The sequence below is a fragment of the Rana temporaria genome, chromosome 3 (assembly GCF_905171775.1).
Source record: "Rana temporaria chromosome 3, aRanTem1.1, whole genome shotgun sequence".
In the NCBI taxonomy this organism is placed as follows: Eukaryota; Metazoa; Chordata; class Amphibia; order Anura; family Ranidae; genus Rana; species Rana temporaria.
In genome coordinates this window covers 139,207,788-139,233,509 of record NC_053491.1, presented here as the reverse complement: position 1 = coordinate 139,233,509, position 25,722 = coordinate 139,207,788, and the positions used below count along the sequence as shown (strand labels likewise).

General features: G+C 43.3%; 1 protein-coding gene across 2 annotated transcripts in view; it reads left to right on the top strand.

Annotated features, from left to right (window-relative positions):
• Window positions 1–1,065: 1,065 nt before the first annotated feature.
• Window positions 1,066–25,722, top strand: part of RELN (reelin) — a 538,933-nt gene continuing 514,276 nt past the window's right edge. For both annotated transcript variants that reach the window (XM_040343494.1, XM_040343493.1), the window contains exon 1: window positions 1,066–1,488. In XM_040343494.1, coding sequence (XP_040199428.1) covers window positions 1,251–1,488 — 238 coding nt within the window. In that variant the 5' untranslated portion in view covers window positions 1,066–1,250. The remainder of the gene's footprint in view (window positions 1,489–25,722) is intronic.

Genomic DNA, 25,722 nt, shown 5'->3' with positions numbered 1-25,722 from the left:
AAAAAAAAAAAAAAATTAAAATGTTAAAAAATACAAAATAATTAATAAAAATAAAATTACTGACACGGTCCACTGTCCTTACACCGTCTATTGCGCTACGGATGCTATCAGTATACATACACGCATCTGTGTTTGATTTTTGGAGTGCACACCCTAATGCAATAGGCTGTGCACACCTATGTAACGGGATGATCAGATCACTCATATAATGGGACGATCATGTCCCTCATACAATGGGACGATCATGTTACGTACATTGGGACGAGCATGTCACATCCAGAGGGATGCGGAGGACACCCGCTCGGCCAGTACACGATCAGGTCACTCATATAATGGGACGATCATGTCACTCAATGGGACGATCATGTCACTCATTTAATGGGACGATCAGGTCACTCATACAATAGGACGATCATGTCACTCATACAATAGGACGATCATGTCATTCATACAATAGGACGATCATGTCACTCATATAATGGGGCATAGGGGTGCGCACAGGGGATGCCAGGTGTGCCTGGGCACACCCTAATCAACCTGTGTGGTGCAGATTACCACCCTTGATATTTTTCCATGCCTCCTAACGGGACTTCTAAAAAAATTGGAAAAAAAAAAAAAAAAAAATTAAAATGTTAAAAAATACAAAATAATTAATAAAAATAAAATTACTGACACGGTCCACTGTCCTTACACCGTCTATTGCGCTACGGATGCTATCAGTATACATACACGCATATGTGTTTGATTTTTGGAGTGCACACCCTAATGCAATAGGCTGTGCACACCTATGTAACGGGATGATCAGATCACTCATATAATGGGACGATCATGTCCCTCATACAATAGGACGATCATGTCACTCATACAATAGGACGATCATGTCACTTAAATTGGGACGAGCATGTCACATCCAGAGGGATGCGGAGGACGCCCGCTCGGCCAGCACACCGTTATCATTCACCTTTTCTGCTTTCCCTTGCAGCACGATGTGCGGGAGGCGACCAATCAGCGCGGAGGGGTGTGTCCCGTTGCCCCTGTTAACATGATGTGCATATGAGGCGGCATGTCTTATGTGTTTGAGAGATCCTCTTGGCAGGCTCGGGCTCCCTCCAGCACACCGCTCATTGGTTCCGCTCACCTGAGAGAACTTTCGCCGCACTTTCATCCGTGACAACTTTAGTTTTTTCCCCTCACAGGCTGCCCGACACTTATGCAGAAGATAGTCTAGGTGCCAGCTCTCCGGGGCAACCATGGCTCAGCTACGCTCCTGCCATAGCAGGCGATATAGTTCCCTGTCGTTGTTCCTATGGAGCGCGTACCTAGCCGCGCTGTGCGGAGCGGTGGCGTACTACCCGCGGTTCTCTCCCTTCTTCTTCCTATGTACCCACCATGGAGAGTTAGAGGGGGACGGAGAGCAAGGAGAAGTGCTCATCTCTCTGCACCTTGCCGGGAACCCCAGCTACTACATACCTGGACACGAGTATCACGGTAAGTGGCCACTTCTCTGCTAACCTGCATGACATACATAGACATGTCACTGAGGACAGGGTTCCCATCTCAGTGCGGAGCCTAGGAAGGGGGATTTCTGCCTCTAGGAGGGGGATTTCTGCCTCTAGAAAGGGGGATCGCTACCCCTAAGAAGGGGGATTGCTGCTCCTAGGAAGGGGGATCGCTACCCCTAAGAAGGGGGATTGCTGCTCCTAGGAAGGGGGATCTCTGCCTCTTGGAAGGGGGATTTCTGCCCCTAGGGGGGATTACTGCTACTAGGAAGGAGTATCGCTGCCCCTCGGAAGGGGTATCGCTGCCCCTCGGAAGGGGTATCGCTGCCCCTAGGAAGGGGGATTGCTGCTCCTAGGGGGGATTACTGCTACTAGGAAGGAGTATCGCTGCCCCTCGGAAGGGGTATCGCTGCCCCTCGGAAGGGGTATCGCTGCCCCTAGGAAGGGGGATTGCTGCTCCTAGGGGTATCGCTGCCCTTCGGAAGGGGTATCACTGCCTCTAGGAAGGGGTATCGCTGCCAATAGGAAGGGGGATCGCTGCCCCTAGGAAGGGGGATCTCTGCCTCTTGGAAAGGGGATTGCTGCCCCTAGGAAGGGGGATCTCTGCCTCTTGGAAAGGGGATTGCTGCCCCTAGGAACGGGGATCTCTGCCTCTTGGAAAGGGGATTGCTGCCCCTAGGAAGGGGTATCGCTGCCCCTCGGGAGGGGTATCGCTGCCCCTCGGGAGGGGTATCGCTGCCCCTCGGAAGGGGTATCGCTGCCCCTCGGAAGGGGTATCGCTGCCCCTCGGAAGGGGTATCGCTGCCTCTAAGAAGAGGGATCGCTGTCTCTATGAAAGGGGATTGTTGCCTATACAAAAGGGGATTGCTGCCTCTAGGAAGGGGGATTGCTGCCTCTAGGAAGGGGGATTGCTGCCTCTAGGAAGGGGGATTGCTGCCTCTAGGAAGGGGGATCGCTGCCTCTAGGAAGGGGGATCGCTGCCTCTAAGAAGGGGGATCGCTGTCCCTAGGAAGGGGGATTGCTGCTCCTAGGGGGGATTTCTGTCCCTAGGAAGGGGGATCGCTGCCTCTAGGAAGGGGGATCGCTGCCTCTAGGAATGGGGATTGCTGTCCCTAGGAATGGGGATTGCTGCCCCTAAGAAGGGGGATTGCTGATCCTCTACTTCTTAGGATTACTAATGTGTAAGTGACAGGAGGATCACAGCAACCATCACATGTCATAAACCGCAACTAATCAATGATTTACTATATTAAGATCATACAAGGTGTTATAATCTGGAATGCAATCCTGTACAGTGATCAGTGAGAATAGGTCCCTATCTCCCCACTATAGGAAACAGCAGGATTGTGTGCTGCCTCTATTGCTGCCAACAAGGTGAACTTACTCTTCCTTCCTTCTTGTCCTGTCACTGGATGTTTTCATTTCCTTGGCACAGCTGTGTGTTTCCTATGGACAAGCATTGTTCTGTGTTGATGGCTTGTTGCGCACAGACCTGCGGTCGGTCCTGGATTAGGGAGATAAAAGTAGAACTGGGTCATGTTCCAGTCATTTGCTGTACAAGGTGTTTGACACGCACCTAGCGATCTGGATTGCGCTTCGCTATGGGATGTCACAATTCATTGTGGAGAGGCATATGTGATCTTTTATTACAAAGCCAGATAGTTAGTTTGTTTTGTCTTATTTAGAGCAGCTTTGCTCAACCAGGGTTCTGTGGAAACCAGGGGTTATTCCAGAGGTTTCTTGAGAAATTAGCAATTTCTGATTATTCAGCTCTCAAAATATTAGCCATTGACCCCTGTCATTTGTAATTTTTTTTTAAAGAGGGGTATTATTCTTACTGTACACCAATGTAAGGAACATTCCTCCCACTATCCACTAATGTAAGGAGCATTCTTCACCCTGTCCACCAATGTAAGGAGCATTCTTCCCACAGTCCACCAGTGTAAGGGGGCATTCTTCACCCTGTCCACCAGTGTAAGGGGGCATTCTTCACCCTGTCCACCAGTGTAAGGGGGCATTCTTCACCCTGTCCACCAGTGTAAGGGGGCATTCTTCACCCTTTCCACCAATGTAAGGGGGCATTCTTCACCCTGTCCACCAATGTAAGGAGCATTCTTCCCACAGTCCACCAGTGTAAGGGGGCATTCTTCACCCTGTCCACCAATGTAAGGGGGCATTCTTCCCACAGTCCACCAGTGTAAGGGGGCATTCTTCACCCTGTCCACCAGTGTAAGGGGGCATTCTTCACCCTGTCCACCAGTGTAAGGGGACATTCTTCACCCTGTCCACCAATGTAAGGGGACATTCTTCACCCTGTCCACCAATGTAAGGGGGCATTCTTCACCCTGTCCACCAATGTAAGGATCATTCTTCCCACAGTCCACCAGTGTAAGGGGGCATTCTTCACCCTGTCCACCAATGTAAGGGGGCATTCTTCACCCTGTCCACCAATGTAAGGAGGCATTCTTCCCACAGTCCACCAGTATAAGGAGAACGCTTGCTATTGTCCAACAGGATAGGGAACATTCTTCCCACTGAACACCAGTGTAAGGAACATTCTTCCCACTGTACACCAGTGTAAGGAACATTCTTCCCGCTGTGCACCAGTGTAAGGAACATTCTTCCCGCTGTGCACCAGTGTAAGGAACATTCTTCCCGCTGTGCACCAGTGTAAGGAACATCCTTCTCGCTGTGCACCAGTGTAAGAAGCATCCTTCTCATTGACCAACAATGTAAGGAGCATCCTTCTCATTGACCAACAATGTAAGGGGCATCCTTACTATCCACCAGGATAGTGAGAATTATTCTCACTGTCCACCAGTGTAAGGAGCATTCTTCTCACTGACCTCCAGGGTAGGGAGTATTCTTCTCACTGACCTCCAGGGTAGGGAGTATTCTTCCCACTGTCTACCAGTTTAAGAAGCATTCTTCTCATTGTAGGAAGCATTCTTCTTATTGGCCTCCAGGGTAGGGGGCATTCCCTCCACTGTCCACCTGTGTAAGGAGAATTCTTCTCACTGACCACCAATAATGTAAGGAATATTTTTCTAACTGTCCACCAATGTAAGAAGCATTTTTCTGACTGCCCACCAGTGTAATAAGCATTCTTCTCACTGTTCACCAGTCTAACGAGCATTGCTCTCATTGACCACCATTGCAAGGAGCATTTATCTCTTTGACTAACATGCTTAATGTATTGTGAACTGTAAAGGGTTCCTTTAGAGGTTTCTAGAGATTTCTTTGAGCAATTTCTGCCTCTCAAATTATCAACCATTGACACCAATAATCTTTTCAGCTTTTTATAAGAGGGGTTATTCCTCCCAATAACCTCCAGGGTAAGGAGCATCCTTCCCACAGACCGCTATGCTAATGTACTGTAAGCTGTAAGTAAATATAGTAACTTATTTGAGTAGAGGTTCCCTGAAAACTGAAAGTTATTTCAAGGGTTTTTCTGTGTTTAAATCATTGAGAGACAATATTAGAGCTTCATTTCATGCGTACAGAGCTCATCAGCCAGCATGTGAGTTGGGGTATCATTATAAATCTCATGTGTGTTAGGTGTAAATACAGTCTTTGTAACCACCACATATGTTCTTATTTGTGACATTGCAAAATGTCACTATAACAAGTTTCATTGAATTCATTTTCTTTAGGACATCTCTGTGAAAATTAAGCTTTAATCACTTCTGTTTCAACTTAAGCTGTAGCAAGTAAATAACATTGAATAATAATAAAAACAAAACTTTCATATAAAATTGACTTTATAGAATGGAAAGAAAGATAGCTAGCCTGGAGTCATTTCAGTGTGAGTACAAAAAACATGTCTGTCTTCCCTTTCTGATGTGTACCAGAAATGATAAAAAAGCAGATTGTGATGAAAATCAGGGCAACAATGATGGCTAAATTACTGCACATTAAAATAAGTTTTACTTTAGTGAATTGGCGATTCTACACAATCTCTAAATACCATGCTTAAAATGAAACCTTCATTCATATATCTGTCCCAGGTATGTTTTACCATATTACTCATTGTGTTGGCGTGGTTTGGTTAGGCTTGTAATTGCTACTATATACCTAGATAATGAAAGTGAAGCTAAACCACCATTCATCTTTGGATGGACAATATTGTTAAATCTATAACCTGACTTACTGCTATTTTATACTACAGTGTGTAGTTTTATGTATTGATTGTGTATTTAAAGCTGTTTTGGTCTTAAAAAAAAATGAAAATATTGTATAATAATTTGCCTACCTATTAACTTCCTCTGATTGAACACTGGTCCAGCAGGCCTTTGGGACCAATTGACCTCCCATAGTGGGATTGTGATTTGCTTTGTCTACAGAATTGCAGTGTCTTTGTTTGGAAGTGTAGCACAACCCACAACGCAGCTGAAAATGCTGCTCTTATAGTATACTGTAGCTAAGGGCTTACAATAATCTCCCAAATCGCTCATCATTTTTCACTCTGCTTTATTGTTGCTATAGCTGTTGAACTAATGTGTTTACTTTTTGACCACATATTGGTTTATAGTGCTGATTCAGGAAATGCAAATTGGTTTCTAAATGAAGTAATGCCTAAGATTTGTATATATATTAATTTAGAAGATTGTGTTTAAGCTGTCTTTAGTCAATGAAATGTTGCAGGAAATTGTCACAAATGAAGTCCCAGAAGAGAATTTATACACTGTTTAAAAATGAAAACTATGTATACATACATCCTTTTAGTCGTATTCGTCTCTCAATGAAACTACGGGTCCAGCTTTCTGGGCACAATGTCTTGTATACGTGAACGCCATTTCCATAGACCTTGGCAGTTTTTCTAAGAGGTACTGTAAATCACCCAATCTTTTTTTAACCTTCCCTAATTGCTCGGCTTGGGACTGGTAGGCAGAATGTAATAACAAGTGCATAACCAAACGTACAAACATACTAGGGCCAATTTAAACAGGAGCCACATGAAAAGTGTATGTGTGTTGAGATATATATATACACTAATTTCTGTATACATAATTAAAATATATATCTTTGTCAATTCATACATTTTTCCAGTTAGTTATGCTGAATTTTGTAAGTGTCTTTAAAGTATTATTCCAGCTAAAGCCTTACTAGTCTTATATCTTACAAATGCACCCTTCCCTCTCTTAAAGCGGTGTTCCAGCCGCAATTTTTTTTTTTTTAATATAAAAGTCAGCAACTACAAACACTGTAGCTGCTGACTTTTAATAAGAACACTTACCTTTCCAGGGAGCCTGCAATGTCCCCCCCCTGAGGCCGATTCATCCATTGGATCAGCTGCCGGCGCCACCTTACCATCTAAGGGAAACCGGCTTCACTGCCAGTTTCCTACTGCTCGAGTCGTGCAGCACTTTGTGAATGGCCAGCTTGTCTTCTGGGACACACACAGGTCCTAGAAGACAACTTGGGAGCTTGCCGAAGAGGAGGATGTGACGTTGTGGGCTGCAGCCCAGCTTGATCGGTAGTACAGTCGGTACTTCCAAAAACGAGGTGTTGAGAGGTGGTCTTTCGTTTAAGACCATCTATCAAAAATGGGTGGGGCTCTGCTTTCACACCTATATACTAACCAGCCAGTATAAGAAAAATATATATGCATACCTATTTTTAGCTTGGTCCAGTGACTGGGTCGATCTGCAGCAGGTAAATATAGAGAGAGTGCCTGACAATGGTTGTGAAAGTAGGGAGCATTGACATTAGATATGGGCTCCCATACTGTAGCCGTTGTTGGTGGTCTCTCCTTTCGGGGAGCCGAATCACATGACGGGACCTGGCTGAAAATGGCTGAGTATATTTTTACACAGTGTTAGTATAAGTGTAAGGTGTGTTAGGAGTGTTATAGTGTTATAAGTGCTAGGAGGGGGAGGGAGCATTTTTAAAGGTGGATTCCAGGAATTCAGCAACTTTGCGAAAAGTTCAGGCACAATATGAGTTAAGTCCAAGTAGGTACATGTCACCTCCGGGGATTCTTTTCAATATTGCATATATGTGACAGGTTTATTGCATTCCTGCAGGATACACTCAGACTGTGAGAGGAGAAAAGCACACAGAGCAGCTATTCCGCCCCTCTGCTCTACTGCCCATTCTCAGAAGCCTTTGTATTTTGTGAATTCGTTCACATAATATAAAAGGCTTCTGTGAGTAGGCAGAAGGAGGGGAGGGGCGGGTATAGAAGTTCCATTTATTCTTCTCTTGAAGCACTGAGATCACAGTGAGCAGCTTCAGCATTCTGGAAGTTATCTTCCTGGAGCACAATATACCTGTTAGATGTCAATAATAGAGATGTCTACGAGCTGGCAGGCACCTCACGGGACTTAACTTATTTTTTACCTGCAATGTTTACAAAGTAGCTAAATTCCTGAAATTCAGCTTTAAGATTACTTAGGCTTTAGCTGGAATTCTACTTAATTTTTTTAACAGAATGAGGATTTCTACTTGTAAAAACAATTAATGAAGGTTAAAGAGAACCCATTACTAAGAAGATAGCATTTTGGCATTTGCCAGCCAGTTAGATGATGGCATGGGTTATGGCAAAGTGTAACAGAAAAATAGGACCAGATAGCTTAATGCAAAGTTGTCTTCAAGTGGTTGACTAGGAAGGATTGAATTCTAATTGTATGTGTGTATATGAAGAGGTTTCCTTCTTGAATAATGCTGGGATCTGTGAGGCGGGACTTGGGAGGTTTGGACTCTTCCTGTAGGTGTGACTAGGTTGGATTGAATGTTAATTAGAATGCATTTTTATTCCTACCCACCATCAGAGCTGTGAAGAAAGTTACATCATTTGCAGAGACTGCAAAAGGGAGTGTTATAGCCTCTAGCTGCTGCAGGAAGTGGCCGTGTAAGGATCATAGTTTATCAGCAGGATATACAGAATGTCACATAATAAAAAGCCACAACTAAACCCAGAATATCAGGGGATCTGCAATTCTGCAGACAACAGAGCAACATGGTACAGAGGTATGATCTATACTGGGACTGATCATTTCATTCAGTTATAGAGAAAAGATATTTGGAGTTTAGCTTTAACTCTCCTTATGTAAGTGTTTTTGAGAAGGTGATTACAGGAAGTTGATATAAAGTGCCATTTGGGTACATATGTCAAGTGTGTTTAACCACTTGCCACCCAGCTCACGCAGATATACGTCTGCAGAATGGCACGGGCAGGCAGAAGGACGTATATATATGTCCCCTTTAAAGCGGGGTTCCAACCACAATTAACATTTTTTAAATGTATGTCCTTTCATCATGCGTTTTTAAAACATAAATCCGGTCACTTACTATTTTACAATCCGCCACCGCTCTGCATAGTTATTCAAAAAAGATAGTTTATAAAACTATGTCCATAAAACTTTCTTTTTTAGGTCTAATGAACACAATAATGAACATTTTTTTTGGGATGGAAACTCCACTTTAAGAAGCAGTTTTTGCGGGGGGCGCCTGCCGCAATCTCCGTGAGCCCGCCCGCGGGTCCCGTGGACTCGATCCCCGCGGGCATTCCCGCAATTGTCTCACGGAGAGATAGAACGGGGAGATGTTACACAACACATCTCCCCGTTCTGCCTAGTGACACTGTCACTGATCATGTTCCCTGTCATTGGGAACAATGATTAGTGACGTGTCACAGCAAGTCACGCCCCCTACAGTAAGAATCACTTCCTAGGGAACACTTAACCCCTTCACTGCCAGTGTCATTTTCACAGTAATCACAGTGCATTTTTATAGCCCAGATCGCTGTAAAAATGACAATGGTCCCAAAAATATGTCAAAAGTGTCCAATGTGTCCGCCATAATGTCGCAGTCACGATAAAAATCGCTGATCGCCGCCATTACTAGTAAAAATAGTTATTAATAAAAATGCTAAAAAACGATCCCCTATTTTGTAGACGCTATGGGCCAGATTCACAAAAGAGATACGACGGCGTATCTGCTGATACGCCGTCGTATCTCTGTTTCTATCTATGTGACTGATTCATAGAATCAGTTACGCATAGATAGCCAGAAGATCCGACAGGTGTAATTGTTTTACACTGTCGGATCTTAGGATGCAGTACCGCGGCCGCCGCTGGGGGGGAGTTTGCGTCGTAAACCAGCGTCGGGTATGCAAATTAGGAGTTACGGCGATCCACGAAGATTTTTCCCGTCGTTAAGGCGTCGCAAGTGTTAGATTTCCGTCGCAAAGATACGGCGTCGCAAGTGTTAGATTTCCGTCGCAAAGTGTAAAAGTACTCCACCATGTTAAAGTATGCCTGTCTTTCCCGCGTCGCTTTTGAATTTTTTTAAAATCTTTTATTTTTCCCGGCGTAAATCTTTTTTCACGTCGTGATTCACAAAACGGCGGCGCGTCGTAATTTCGCGCAAAGCACGTCGGGAAATTTGTGACGGGAGCATGCGCAGTACGTCCGGCGCGGGAGTGCGCCTAATTTAAATGGTACCCGCCCCATTTGAATTGGGCCGCCTTGCGCTGGACCTGTTTACGATACACCGCCGCAAATTTTCAGGTAAGTGCTTTGTGGATCTGGCACTAAATCGGAAAACTTGAGGCGGTGTAACGTAAACCGGTTACGTTACGCTGCGCCCGCTCTACGTGAATCTGGCACTATGACTTTTGTGTAAACCAATCAATAAACGCTTATTGCGATTTTTTTTTTTTATACCAAAAATATGTAGAAGAATACGTATCGGCCTAAAGTGAGGAAAAAAATAATTGTATATATTTTTTTGGGGGATATTTATTATAGCGACAAGTAAAAAATATAGCATTTTTTCAAAATTATTGCTCTATTTTTGTTTATATTTTGTTTTATAGCGCAAAAAATAAAAACCGCAGATGAGATCAAATACCACCAAAAGAAAGCTCTATTTGTGTAAATGATGTAAATGTTGTTTGGGAGCCTCGTCGCACGACCGCGCAATTGTCTGTTAAAGCGACGCAGTGCCGAATCGAAAAAAAGTGGCCTGGTCATTTAGCAACAAAATGGTCCGGGGCTTAAGTGGTTAAAAGAACATTTAAAACAAAATTATTTTAATAAATTGATTACTGGCGTGCTTTAAGATACACATTTTGCTCTGCTAATTTGGCAATGGCAAGACTACTTTAGACAGTATAATCAGTGTTCTGGTACCTCGTCCTCTTTACAGGATATGAGGATATGTGATACATTCACTTTAAAGATGTTAACTTATTTTCACAATATACAGTATATAAAAAAAACAATAATTGCTTCATTCCAAAACCATATAATTTGTTTTGTTTGGAAGATAAACATCAACTTCATAATAATTACAAAATATAACAGACATCAGGGAGCTTACCTTGTAGCAAGGAGAAAGAGCAAAAGTGAGCAGTAGGCCATAGCAACCAATCAGAATACAGCTTTCAGTTGTTTGACTACACCAATGTGATAAAAACAGACTGCTGTATAGAAGGAGTTTCTGTACTTCATTATCCTATCGCTCTTGTAAATATGCGTTCTCCTACTTTGCTATTTTATAAATTACATGATAGAAAACAGGACAGGTGATAGAAAACTGAAAACAATTGTGGGAAAGTTACTGAATACTAAGGTGCTTATTTATTAACCACTTAAGACCCGGAACCTTTAGGCAGCTAAAGGACCCGGCCAGGTTTTGCGATTCGGCACTGCGTCGCTTTAACAGACAATTGCGCGGTCGTGCGACGTAGCTCCCAAACAAAATTGGCGTCCTTTTTTTCCCACAAATAGAGCTTTATTTTGGTGGTATTTTTATTTTTTGTGCTATAAACAAAAATAGAGCTAACATTTTGAAAAAAAAACAATATTTTTCACTTTTTGCTATAATAAATATCCCCCAAAAATACCCCAAAAAAATATTTTTCCTCAGTTTAGGCCGATACGTATTCTTTTACCTATTTTTGGTAAAAAAAATCGCAATAAGTGTTTATCGGTTGGTTTGCGCAAAATTTATAGCGTTTACAAAATAGGGGATAGTTTTATTACATTTTTATTTTTATTTTTTTACTACTAATGGCGACGATCAGCGATTTTTTTCGTGACTGCGACATTATGGCGGACACTTCAGACAATTTTGACACATTTTTGGGACCGTTGTCATTTTCACAGCAAAAAATGCATTTAAAATGCATGGTTTATTGTGAAAATTACAATTGCAGTTTGGGAGTTAACCACAAGGGGGCGCTGAATGGGTTATGTATGACCTAATATGTGTTTCTAACTGTAGGGGGGTGTGGCTGTAGGTGTGACGTAATCGATTGTGTATCCCTATAAAAGGGATCACACGATCGATGACGGCGCCACAGTGAAGAACGGGGAAGCTGTGTTTACACACAGCTCTCCCCTTTCTTCAGCTCCGGGGACCGATCGCGGGACTCCAGCGGCGATCGGGTCTGCGGGTCCCGCAGCTTCGGACCGAGTCGCGTGCCGCGGGGGCGCGCCCACGTCCCACGGCTGGGCACTAGCAGAGGACGTACCTGTATGTGCATGTGCCCAGCCGTGCCATTCTGCCGACGTAAATGTGCAGGAGGCGGTCCTTAAGCGGTTAATGGAGCATTTTTTTCCTAGCTTATGTCCACTTTAAATACCTGCCAAGCTAAAAGCTAACATTTCAATTTATTTTAACGTTCTTGTTGTGTAATTGAAGTGAAAGCAAAGAGATATATAGATAATTTATCAAATTTGAACTTAAATGTCCATGAGTCATTTGTCACATTATTATGGGCAATTACAGTAGATCATGGTAATATTTTCTGAATATTGTTTTACAAATTAGGCTGACATAAAATATTTTTCAAAAGTTTTGAAATCCAAAAGAGTTGAAATATTTTGTGTTTTAGATACTTATAACAGTTACGTTGATTTTGAAGCTTCTGGGTGTCTCCATTGTTTTTGTTTTTGGAACTCACCATTTTACTTACCTGATTCCTTGCTACAGCTGGCTTCAGTGCTCTACTTCTCCACTCAAAGTTACAGTCTATGAACGGAGCCATCATTATGTACATTATGTACAGTACAGGGACATTAACCTATATTGTATGTTTAGAAGGCTGGGCCTGCACTCATTGTAGCTTACAGAGCAGCTGTGGGGAACCATTAGCAGCGCTGAAGGGAGCCTGCTGGAGCAAGAAGTAAGGTAAATATTTTCCCCTTAATGCTCTTCCCCTACTATGCTTAAAGAGCATTTACCTTTTGAAGGGTGGAAGAGTGGGGAGGTTCTCACTGTAATGGTGCATTTTTGTCTTTTCCAGTTGGGCTTAAAATGTGTCCTTACACAGTAACATGTCAGTAAGGCTGAAAAAAGATGCCATCAAGTTCAACCAATTATGGCAAATCTCAATAAACATAATAATAACCTTACCCATGGTTGATTAAAAAAAGGCAATTGTTTTTAATAATAATAAAACATGGTTTAACCCCCTTAGCGGTATTCCCGAGTCTCGCTTGGGGTAATTTTTTCATACCAAAATCGGTATCCCCGAGCCAGACTCGGGATTGCATTGCAGGATACAGGGGGAAGTTACTTACCTTGTCCCTGGATCCTGCGATGTGTCCCCGCTGTGTGTGCGGGCTCCTCCGCTGTGTCTCCTCGCTCGATTCATAGTGCCGAGCTTCGTTCCCTGTTCCCTGTCCCTGTGCGTTACGACGCACAGGGACAGAGTTCGCCACCAAATTCAAAAAGTGAAACACACAATACACATACAGTATACTGTAATCTTATAGATTACAGTACTGTATGAAATAAATACACTCCCCCTTTGTCAATAGTGGTAGTGAGCGATAGTAATTTGTGGGGAAATTCATCATTAAACAATAAAAATAATGACCGTTACAATTCTGTAACTGTGCAAATTTCAGTGTTTTTGATTACATTATTGAATAATTTTTATTATAATTACGTTATTTGTTATAATTATTTATAGTTATTTATTATATTATAATTTATGATTTTGTGCTTCAAACTTTATCATACCCGGGATGTTTACTAGACTCTTGTTTGGACAGATTTAAGTGAGTTATTCCTAAGAATTGCAGGCCTAAAATATAAAACGCCAAATTTCCATGCAAAATAATTGTACCGCTTTCAGCACCTAAAACCAGAAGGAATCATACTGCCAGGGAGGTTAACTTGCTCCAACATAAGAAAAGTTCCTTCCTGATCCCTTAAGACAATTGGTTATTCCCTTGTATCTTTTATCTCTGGTATTGTTACTTATAAAGAAAACCAAAGTTCAGATTACATCAGTTTTCTCTACTATGGCTATAAATGTTAGACCCCTTTCACACTGGGGCGTTTTTCAGGCGCTTTAGTGCTAAAAATAACACCTGTAAAGTGCCTGAAAGAAGCCTCATCTGCAATCCCACTGTGAAAGCCTGAGGGCTTTCCCACTGAGGCGCTGCGCTGGCAGAGTGTCAAAAAAAGTCCTGCAAGCAGCTTCTTTGCAGCGCTTTAGGAGCGGTGAATACACCACTCCTAAAGCGCCCCTTCCCATTGAAATGAATGGGAAACACTTGGCAGCAGCGCTTTGTGGGTGCTTTTTACCCTTTATTTGACCACTAGCGGGGATTAAAAGCGCACCGCTAGCCCCCAAAAACCGCCGGTAAAGCGCCGCTAGTTTTAGCCGTCCTCCGATGGGGGTAATAAAGTGGGGGTGGAGCGGCGGCAGCGGGCGGCGGAGCGTTAACCGGCTCCCATATGCAGAGCTGCTGTAGCGGCGTGCACGGCGCCCACCCCCGGGGGCACGCAGCGTGGCGATCGGGATCCGGTGTGTCCCTTGTGACACAGCTGATCCCCGATGGGCAGAATCTAGCTGTGGGCGGCGGAGATTCCGGTATAACCTACCGGATTTGATGATGCTGCGCAGCGGCGTGCACGGCGTCCGCGACCCCCGGTGGTGCGCATCGCGGTGATCGGGGCTGAGGCTTTTCCCGTGGATACAGCCCAGCCCCGATCAGGGTAAAGAGCAAATGTAATTGGCTCTTTACCATGTGACCGGCTGTGTCCAATCACAGCCGGTCACTAAATGTAAACAAAACACACCATGGTGTGTAATTTACTGTTGCTGGGTTCTCCTCTTCACACATCAATCCAGTGTGAGGAGGAGATCAGCTAACAGTGTGTTACACAACACTACACATGTACTACTGTGCCCAGATTGCCCCCCCCCCGAAATAAAGAGTACCTGTCATCTAGTACCCGCCACCAGAGTACCTGTCATCTAGTACCCGCCACCTCACCAGAGTACCCGCCACCTCACCAGGAGTACCCGCCACCAGAGTACCCGCCACTTCACCAGAGTACCCGCCACCAGGAGTACCTGCCACCAGAGTAACCACCACCTCACCAGAGTACCCGCCACCAGAGTACCCGCCACCAGGAGTACCTGCCACCAGAGTACCCATCACCTCACCAGGAGTACCTGCTACCAGGAGTACCTGCCACCCACCAGAGTACCCACCACCAGAGTACCCGCCACCTCACCAGAGTACCTGCCACCAGGAGTACCTGCCACCAGAGTACCCACCACCTCACCAAAGTACCCGCCACCAGAGTACTCGCCACCTCACCAGAGTACCTGCCACCAGAGTACCTGCCACCTCACCAGAGTACCTGACACCAGAGTACCCACCCCGCCACTAGAGTACCTGCCACCAGAGTACCTGCCAGAAACCAGTACCTGGTTGAGAAATGAGATGTGTAATTTATGCTTGTAGAACGCCTGACGGTGCTACTTCAATGTTGGGCCTCTGTATGTGGCCAGGCTGTGTAAAAGTCTTACACATGTGGTATCGCCATACTCAGGAGGAGCAGCAGAATGTATTTTGGGGTGTCAGTTTTGCTATGTACATGCTATGTGTTGGAAATATCTTATAAATGGACAACTTTGTGTATTTTTTTCCCACATATTCCAAAAACTTCTGGAAAAAAATTAACCTTCAAAAGACTAAGGCCCCGTACACACCATAGAATCCATCCGCAGATAAATCCCAGCAAATGGGTTTCAGCGAATAGATCCTATGGTGTGTACACGCCAGCGGATCTTTTTCCGCGGATAAATCTCCCCTGGGATGGATTCCAGCAGATCGGATATTTGCTGACATGCACAACATATCCATCTGCTGGAGTCCATCCCAACGGATGGATCCGCTGGTCTGTACAGACTCACCGAATCCATCCGTCCGAAGGGATCCCCCGCATGCGTCGTAATGATTTGACGCATGCGTGGAATTCCTTATATGACAGCGTCGCGCACGTCGCCGCGTCATAATCGCGGCAACGGCGCGACACGTCATCGCCAGAGGATTTCGGCGCGGATTTCAATGCGATGGTGTGTACACACCATCGCATGAAAATCCGCCGAAATCCACGAGAGGATTTATCCGCGGAAACGGTCCGCTGGACCGTATTCGCGGATAAATTCTATTGTGTGTATGGGGCCTAAGACATACACACGATAGAATCCATCCGCTGAAAAATCCCAGCGAATGGGTTTCAGCGGATAGATCCTATGGTGTGTACACTCCAGCGGATCTGTTTCCGCGGATATTTATCCCCTGGGATGGATTTCCAGCGGATAAATATTTGATGACATGCTATCAAATCTATCCGCTGGAATCCATCCCAACGGATGGATCCGCTGGTCTGTACAGACTCACCGGATCCATCCGTCCGAAGGGATCCCCCGCATGCGTCGTAATGATTCGACGCATGCGTGGAATTCCTTATATGACAGCGTCGCGCGCGTCATAATCGCGGCGACGGCGCGACACGTCATCGCCAGAGGATTTCGGCGCGGATTTCGATTCGATGGTGAGTACACTCCATCGGATGGAAATCCGCGGAAATCCTCGAGAGGATTTATCCGTGGAAACGGTCCGCTGGACCATATCCGCGGATAAATCCTCCCGTGTGTATGGGGCCTCATTATGCCTCATAGATTATACATTGGGGTGTTAGCTTTTCAAAATGGGGTCATTTTGTGGGCGTTTCCATTGACCTGGTGCTCCAGGGCCTTCAAAAGTGTGATAGGTTGTCATCAAATGAAATGTGCAATTTATGCTCCTAGAACGCCTGACGGTGCTACTTGGATGTTAGACCTCTCTATATGTGGTCAGGTTGTGTAAAAGTCTCAGGCCCCGTACACACGTCCGAGGAACTCGACGGGCAAAACACATGGTTTTGCTCTTCGAGTTCCTTGTGAAGCCGCCGAGGATCTCGGCGAGCCGAAATTTCCCATTGAACAACGAGGAAATAGAGAACATGTTCTCTATTTCCTAGCCGAGATCATCGTCGGCTTCCTCGGCCGAAAGTGTAGACACGGCCGGGTTTCTCGGCAGAATACAGCTCCGACCGAGTTTCTGGCTGAATTCTGCCGAGAAACTCGGTCGTGTGTACGGGGCCTCACACATGTGGTATCGCTATACTCAGGAGGAGTAACAGAATGTATTTTGGAATGTCATTGCAAGTATGCATGTGCTGTGTGAGAGAAATAACTTGTTATTATGACAATTTTGTGAAAAAATAAATAAAAATAAAAAAATGTATTTCCCAAGAATTGTGGGAAAAAATTACAACTTCAAAAAACTCACCATGCCTCTTACTAAATACCTTGGAATGTCTGCTTTCAAAAATGTGTAATTTGGGGGGGTAATTGTACTTTCCTGGCTTGTTAGGGTCTCAAGAAATTAGATTGGGCCTTCAGTACATTAGGTGTGATCATTTTCAATGATTTGTTCCATAGCTTGTAGACTCTATAACGTTCACAGAGACCAAATAATATACACTTTTTTTTGCAAAATTTTACACTAGAAACGAAAAAAAGGTGATTTTTTTTTCAAAAATGTATTTTTTCGCTTATATTGCAAAAAATAAAAAACCCAGCAGTGATTAAATACCACCAAAAGAAAGCTCTGTTTGTGAGAAAAACATTATAAAAATTTGGTTTGGGTACAGTGTAGCATGACCGAGTAATTGTCATTCAAAGTGTGAGAGTACTGAAAGCTAAAAATTGGTCTGGTAAGGAAGGGTGTATAAAAGCCCTGTATTGAAGTGGTTAAAATAAAAATGAAAGAAAAAGATATAAAAACATTGTATACACCTTTTCTTCTCCTTTTTTTAAGTGATTACATACCCTCTGTTATCAACTGCATATGGAGCTCAGTGAGCTTGGGGTAGAGAAATGGCATCACACTGGTCTTCCCAGTGAATATCTGTACAGCAGGGGGAGGGGGACACGTAAGAACAGCTTTGATAACTAAGTTCCCAGCACAGTTTGAGAACTAATGGAGCACTGCTATCCTGCTTACTGTGGTCAGTTTTAAACCAGGTATTACACACAAAGGAAACAATACAAAGAACAGGATACTTTTTCATACAAGTACATGATACAGTAGGCAGACATGAGGAATATGAAATGTTGGGCTTACATAGTCTTTAATAATTTGATCCATCGTTTAGCAAACCTGTATTTCCGTTCCTGACCCATTTTCCTAAGCTCTGCAAGTAAATTAGAGGAAACATGGTGTACAGGTTACATATGAATACATTTGTACATGTGTAGCTTGGATACACACAAATGTGCAAGATATATAGATGTACTTATGTCATTTGCGTTTGAACTCAGCTCAGCGATAATGTGAATTCATTTATGGTCTTTATAACATTCTGGTTTAATGAATTTCTATAATGCAAAGCTTCAGACACAGTGTCTTGCTGTCTGCCATGCGGGATCACTACTCTTTTCACATATAATCAAAGGCACAGATATCTAAAGTGTGTGATCAATGCAATGTGTGTGTGTGGGATGGTTTTGTAGCATTGTTTTGGACTGTAAGAAAACTTCACACCTGCTTCAAATGCTTATCCACCAGATGGTAAAAATAAAGCCTTCTTTTTGTGATTTTTTTTGTTTGTCATTCTAGTCATTGCTGATCATTATCAGTGTCAAAAGGTTAGGCCATATGTTACATTTGAATAAAGACGTTGCAATGCTACAGCTCAGATGATACAATCTAATCTAATTTATGCTGGTCACCTGTTTCCTAAAATATCTAAATACCCAAAGAGAATTCCAGAATATACATAAAAGGGAGTTGTGTGTTCAACACATGATACACTATTTTCAGACAAAGTTTGAATACACTTTACTGATTTATAAAGGCAACCTTTGGATTTTTTTATGTGCACTTGTATAGTCCCTGTACCTGTACTTGCAAGATTTTTATTTATTTTTTAAATAAATTAGTTAACCGCCCATGTTATCTGAATATAATACAAACACTGAATGGAAAAGGCTATTACCACATCCTAGAACAGGATGCTTACACCATAATGCTTCTTTCCGTATCATCATGGTGTCAAGTACAGAGGTTTTTGTTGTAACAAGAAAACATGCAAGGACCTTTTCACACAAGCTATGTTGGATCCGATCAGTAGGGGATACATAAACAGATCCACTGCTGAACTGAAGCAAAAGAGAATAGATGTATTTTTTAGGATGCCTGTGTCAGTTCAGTTTTTTCTTGCATTTTGTAATAAACCCATGTTAGGCAGGTGGATATAAACATATATGTGCAGTGCTAAATAAGAATGGTCGTAATGAACCGGACCGTATATGATACAGACAGAAGATTAATGTTAAACACTTTAACAACAAATGAATATACTAAATAAAGTTCACACTGTGTTAGTGAATAAGTGAAAATAATCCATGGATAAAAAAAAAACTGAGATGTGATGTTGATCCAGGTAGTGATGTTGATCCAGGTAGGTGAACATCAACTTCCAGACATCAATAGGAGGACAGATGTGAAGAAGATAATGGGAGAAGCCACCACCAACATAAGAGAGGCTTACCAGATCTAATAGACTCAACAAGTTGTAAGCCCAATGAGCTGTCAAGACTTGTGGTGACAACACACCAGTACACAGGGAAATCCACTTCTGGGGAAGTTGGCACAGGAAGACGATGTTTACACTGTCCCTCAGGGAACTCACAGCAAGGAGGGAAAACTCAGAGGCAGGTAGATCAAATCCTTTTTATATGCTCACAGGATGCAACCATAAATGAAACAAAAGTTCCAAACAGTGTGAATCCTCATAACAAGGAAAACTTATTAAAATTTGAGGAACACTCACATTTGAGCAGATAAAAAAGCTTGTAAGAAGACTGAAAGTTAACGCAATGGCATCAGCAGGCTTGTCCCAACGCATCTCAAATGCACTCTTGTTTGCCCATTTTTAGGAGCTGCAGTGCCTTTCACCTGCAATCAGCTGATTGTAGGTGTATTGTCAGGCTCCTGCAGACTCTCAACACAGCTGTCTGTCCTTACCTCCCATATGGGCAGACATATACTGAAGTCCAGGAAAAATCAATGAACTACCCCGAACACCCTTGCAGTTCATTGAGAAATACAAGCCATCTACTGATGTGTCAGACAGTATTTGTAGTTCATTCACAGAACTCTGTGAATGAATGATCTGTGGGTGGAGCCCATCACAGCCCCTCTGTGTTTAAATTGTAACCGCAGATGTGACAAGATGATCCACCATTCGCTGTCACAATAAGGCATTGGGTCATGGCGCAGACAGGTGCTTTAGTAACATGTTACATGTTGCACCCTGAATGTGGGTATAACATGTTATATGTTACTAATGGGGAACTTATTCTTTACAGAGGTTGTAAACCTCTGAAAAAAAAATCCCGCCCCCCCCCAAAAAAAACCTGCAAAACATAGGCATAATGAGCTAATATGCATCGCATACTAGCTCATTAAGAAATACTTACATTAGAATGATGACCTGCAGTGCCGCCTACATTGCGCTCCCATGGCCGACACCTTTCCTGGAGTTACTTCCGGGTTTGTGGGCTCCTGCGCTGTGATTGGCCGGAGCCGCAATAATGTCACTCCCGCGCATGCGCGCGGGTGTTGTTGGTCACGGCACGGGTCCCAAAGAATGGCACAAGCGGGCCATTCCTTTAGTGCGCATGCGCCGGTGATGTCTGCGGCAACGTATATAGTAATTATCTCCTAGATGGTGCAAGTTCACTCGTGCCCCCATAGCTGCTTGCTGTGGGGGCACTCGACAGGAGGGAGGGGCCAGGAGCACAGAAGAGGGACACGAGAAGGAGGATCCGGGCTGCTCTGTGCAAATCCACTACACAGAGCAGATAAGTGTTACATGTTTATTATTTTTATAAAAAAGAAAAGAGACTTTACAATTTAAGTTATTACAGATGCAACCTGGATCTCTTAGGATTTCTTAGATCCATTTGTCAATTCCTATATCCTGATGAAGAAATCGAAGGAATCTTGCACTCTTAATAAGTTAGCCTGTAAAAGTTATCGCCTAAACTCCAAACTGTTCCTATTTAATAAGGCTTCTCAAGGGGTCTGTACTAAGCGGCAATGAAAGTATGGACTGGATCAGATTGTATATGCAAATCTACAACATTTTGGATCTGGGGCACTCCCACAAAAGATAAAACATGGATACAAGAGAGATGCCACCTCAGATTCTATCTGGTGTTAAGTACCATCTCATTAGCACTTTGCATGAGTTTTATAGAGCCACCACACTAAACAAGCTTCCAGCCACCTGTGCCCAAATAATGCCCTAGTCTGTTTGCCCAAAGGTGGCCCTCAGGTACTGATCCCACTTAATCATATATGGAAGCTTTGTAAATTTGTTGTGAGGTGTTAAGTTCTTTATTTACAGGGGGGGGGGGGGTAAGACCTGTGGGCTTGGGGCCATTCAGACATTGTCTCTCTAAGGAGGTAATCAGAGGTTGGGTGTCTGTTTTGTCCTATAGCAGCAACTGTAGGTAATCCAGAAGTTTCCATGCTCTCTTCAGCTGTTGGAAAGTCTTAATTCCCTCCAGGGTGAAACCGTTTATTTATTAAAATTCTTAAAAGTACAAAATGGTACAAAACGCAGTCAGTTACCCGTAGGCCTCGATGCGCCGAGAACAACAATAAAGCAACAACCAAAAAAACACACAGGCAGCGGAACAGATCAAAATTTAAAATGGTTAGCAGATCAAAGAACTATAAAAACCTATGTAATTCCATGTTTAAGTGTGGGATGTGGCCAGTCATTAAAGTCAAAGGGCTGTGTTTGTGCAAAGCTAAGTAAATAAGAATATAATATTCCAATCAGTGGCATATGGGAAGATATCAGACCACTTGAAAATGTAACTGCATCCTATTTGCCCAAGCACTGGCATAATGTCAGGTCTTGGATACTAGTGTGATAATGTGGGAGAAGCATATACATTTTTAAATAGAAATGGAAGTGATTTCCATAATGTTCACAGAAGCCTAATCCTCTGGTGAGTTTACATCGGCAACATATAGCAGTAGATATCCTAGACCTTACCATTCCACCATAAATTTCAAAAGTTTACGCTTTTCTATGCATAAAATTTTACTCTGCATTGGAATTGGCAGGGTTCAGAAAAAATACAATAATTTTGGCAAGTAAGACTTTTTTTGAATGAAACACAAAAGAGTGCTGGGTAATTTTCTGCATAAAGTGAGGTATAGACAGAGATAATGTAGACCCCCAAATAAGGGATATTAAAGGTCCACCCAAATTAAAGTTGTAGTAAAGTCTTTGTGATTAAAATCCTCTGACAGGCAGGGTAATGTGATCTGTGTGCTCTGTGTGCTGCTGTAATGTCACGGGAGTGGCAACACCGCAGCTCGGCCACTCAAGCAGCCGAAGATGAGAAACCCGGAAGGAACACTGGAGATGAAAGGGTGACCATGACAGCTCTTCGCTGGAGGTCTCAGTTTGCATGCAAGTCTGTCATAATGTGCTAGTGTGCGGTGGGGATTGGACTTTACAACCAAAAAAAAGCTTGAACTGTGGAGAGAGTTTGGGAATACATAGAAACATTTAAGGCAGTTTAGACTTGGTCTCATTCACCTGGAGTCTGAAAATTTTCACTGGGAATATGCAGTCAAGATAGATGTAGCAAGATGTCAGCAGTGAAAATAATTATTTTGTGATGAAAACCCACAAATTTTACTTCTTTGGGTTAGTAGATATCACTAGGGATTCCAAGACAAACATGTTAAGTATAGGGGAGAGAGAACATCATTGTTTAGTTCATGTGTGGCCCCGTACACACGTCCGAGAAACTCAACGAGCAAAACACATCGTTTTGCTCGTCGAGTTCCTTGTGAAGCCGCCGAGGATCTCGGCGAGCCAAGTTTCCCCATTGACTAACGAGGAAATAGAGAACATGTTTTCTATTTGGCTCGACGAGTTTCTCGTCGGCTTCCTCGGCCAAAACTGTACACACGACCGGGTTTCTCGGCAGAATACGGCTCCCATCGAGTTTCTTGCTGAATTCTGCCGAGAAACTCGGTCGTGTGTACGGGGCCTGTGTGTGTTTCAAGGGAATCACAAATAAATCCACTATAGTTTATGCTTTGGGAGTAAAAAGCCAAAATCCGTGTGAGAAAGCGCTCCTGGAAGCCCTACCTTCTGCAAATATTGAGTATTGCCACAATAGGGTGATTGACACCTTCCACACAATCATGATAAAAGTATGGGCAGGATTAATTCGCACAGTACTGTATATGACAAATGTGTTACCAGTCTGTCACGTAGGAGGGGATTTACTAAAACTAGTGCACACAGAATCTGTGGCAGCTGTGCATGGTAGCCAATCAGCTTCTAACTTCAGCTTGTTCATTTAAGCTTTGACAATTAGCCTGGGTTCCCACTGAAGGTGGGTTTGAAATCGTGCAAGTTCACCTGAACTCCCACGACTTTAAACCTGCGTTTCAGTCCGACTTCGGGAGCGATTTCAGAGACATCTGTGGGGGTCCTGCACAGATGTCTATTGAAATCACCCCCAAAGTCGCCAAAAGTACTTTTTGGAATCGGTGTGGGGCCACAAAGTCGGCGTCACACCGATTTGGCTGTTGCCAGCAGTAGGCAGCAATTTGGTGAATGGGGGCTAAAACTTGGAAGCCAATTGGTTTCTATTAAGCTTGTACCAATACTAGTACCAATACTAGTATCAGGACTGATACCAAGCTTTTGTGCAAGTACTTGTACTCACACAAATGCGTTCAATGCCTAATCCAATACCTTGGAATGCGGCAGAACCGAAAGTCAGCGGGAAGAGCGAGTTAACAGGCTGGCAGCAGTTGAACTAGGGGTAAGCTGGCCAGGGCAGGGTGGCAGCCACATATTCCGTTGAAATCGGAGACTGGAGCCATCATATTTGGTAAAGGAAGTGAAGTTCCGTGTCTCTCTCAGAGGTTAAACATCACGACGCCCATCTTGGTACACCCTTCTCTCGGCCACAGTAAGCCAGCAGCAGACATCTTGTTACACTCAGCCCACATAGTCCGCTGCTGCTTACTGCTGTCGAGTGCAAGGTGTACCAAGATGCATGCCGCATACATGATAAATTACATGAATGATATAGCATTGCAGAATCCTTTCTTTTCTCTCATCATTCATGTAATTTATTATGCTAGGCCAGCAATTGCCCATACATGCGACGTATCAGTGCCCATAAGTGCCAGCCATCAATCAGTGCCGCCTATCATTAGTCTATATTGTGCTTTGGAAACTGTCACATGACATTAAAAAAACGTATTGGTACTTGTACTCGGTCTTATAAAAGTGGTATCGGGACAACCCTAGATTCTATGCACAGCTGTACCAGATTTTGCCCACGTCCACATTGGGCCGATTTGACATGCGATTTGCTATGTCAAATTGCATGCATAGTCGGAGCCTATTGATGGCAATGGCACCGTTCAAATTCCCAAAAGTAATTTCTGCACTACTTTTGGTGACTTTGGTTTGCGATTTTAATAGGCATCTGTGCATGAATCCACAAAGTCTGTCAAATCACCCCCGAAGTTGGACTAAAATGCGGGTTTGAAATCGTGTGAGTTCAGCTGAACTTGCACGATTTCAAACCCGCCCTTAGTGTGAACGAGGTCTTAGGCACAGAGCCCACTTGATCCCTGTGAATTGACTGACCCAAACACTAATTAATCATGTTTGCTAGAACATTTGCTAATATGTTTTTTAAAACACTTTTTTTTTTATTTCAAATTTAGGCAATTCAATATAAAACCAGAAGCGATCCAGTAGTGAACAGATAAGACCTTCCAGGTCTTACAAACAATAGGTCCAGGCAAACAATTCAACAATAACATTTGCTAATACTTTAATACCCACATTCAAAGATTAATTTGGTTTGAAATTTGACCAGGTGTGAGGATCTGTATTAAACCAAAGTGTTTTATCTATTTTTGCGACCAACATATTCGAGGATAACATTTGGCTATTTGGGACTATACAGTTAATTCCTATATATAGTCTTGGCCCCTTTAGATTCTAACAAAAACAATTATTATGTTGAATTTCCAGTCATTGTTTTACATTGTCACAGACATTTGTTGTAGGATTTGCTATATACAGTAATTGGCATTTCAGAGCCGTAATAAAAAAGAATCAAGTTAGTAAACCTAGATCAGGCTTATATAGCATAATTGGACATTAGAAGGATACCATGGTCACTTGTTGCAGTGAAACACATTTCTAAGTGCTGCCAGGAAAATGTGCGATATCATGAAAACACTGTACCAGATAATATTTTCCATGTTCAGTGCACCTTGTAACTTGGAATTGTTTTTGTGAATTTATTGTCCTCTTTTCTGACATTCTGAGGCCCCGTACACACGACCAGTTTCCTCGGCAGAATTCAGCTTCCGACCGAGTTTCTGGCTGAATTCTGCCGAGGAAACTGGTCGTGTGTACACTTTCGGCCGAGGAAGCCGACGAGGAGCTCGGCGAGGAAATAGAGAACATGTTCTCTATTTCCTCGTTGTTCTATGGGAGCTCTCGTCCCGCCGAGCTCCTCGGCGGCTTCAGGGCTGAACTGGCCGAGGAACTCGATGTGTTTGGCACGTCGAGTTCCTCGGCCGTGTGTACGAGGCTTGATGGTTGTGCTGAATACTCCTGGAATTTCCTTTTTTTAGTTCCAAAAATGTCAGAGTAGAGGATTACAGAAACATACATATTATTAAAGTTAACTGCACAATGTATACTATATATACGGTAATTGTAATTTGTATGGAACTTTTTACACTAAATTTTTATTTTTTCTTATTTAATTGACTTGATGATCCTGTTCACACTGTGGTGATCATTATTTCTCTGAATGTAATTGGAGACA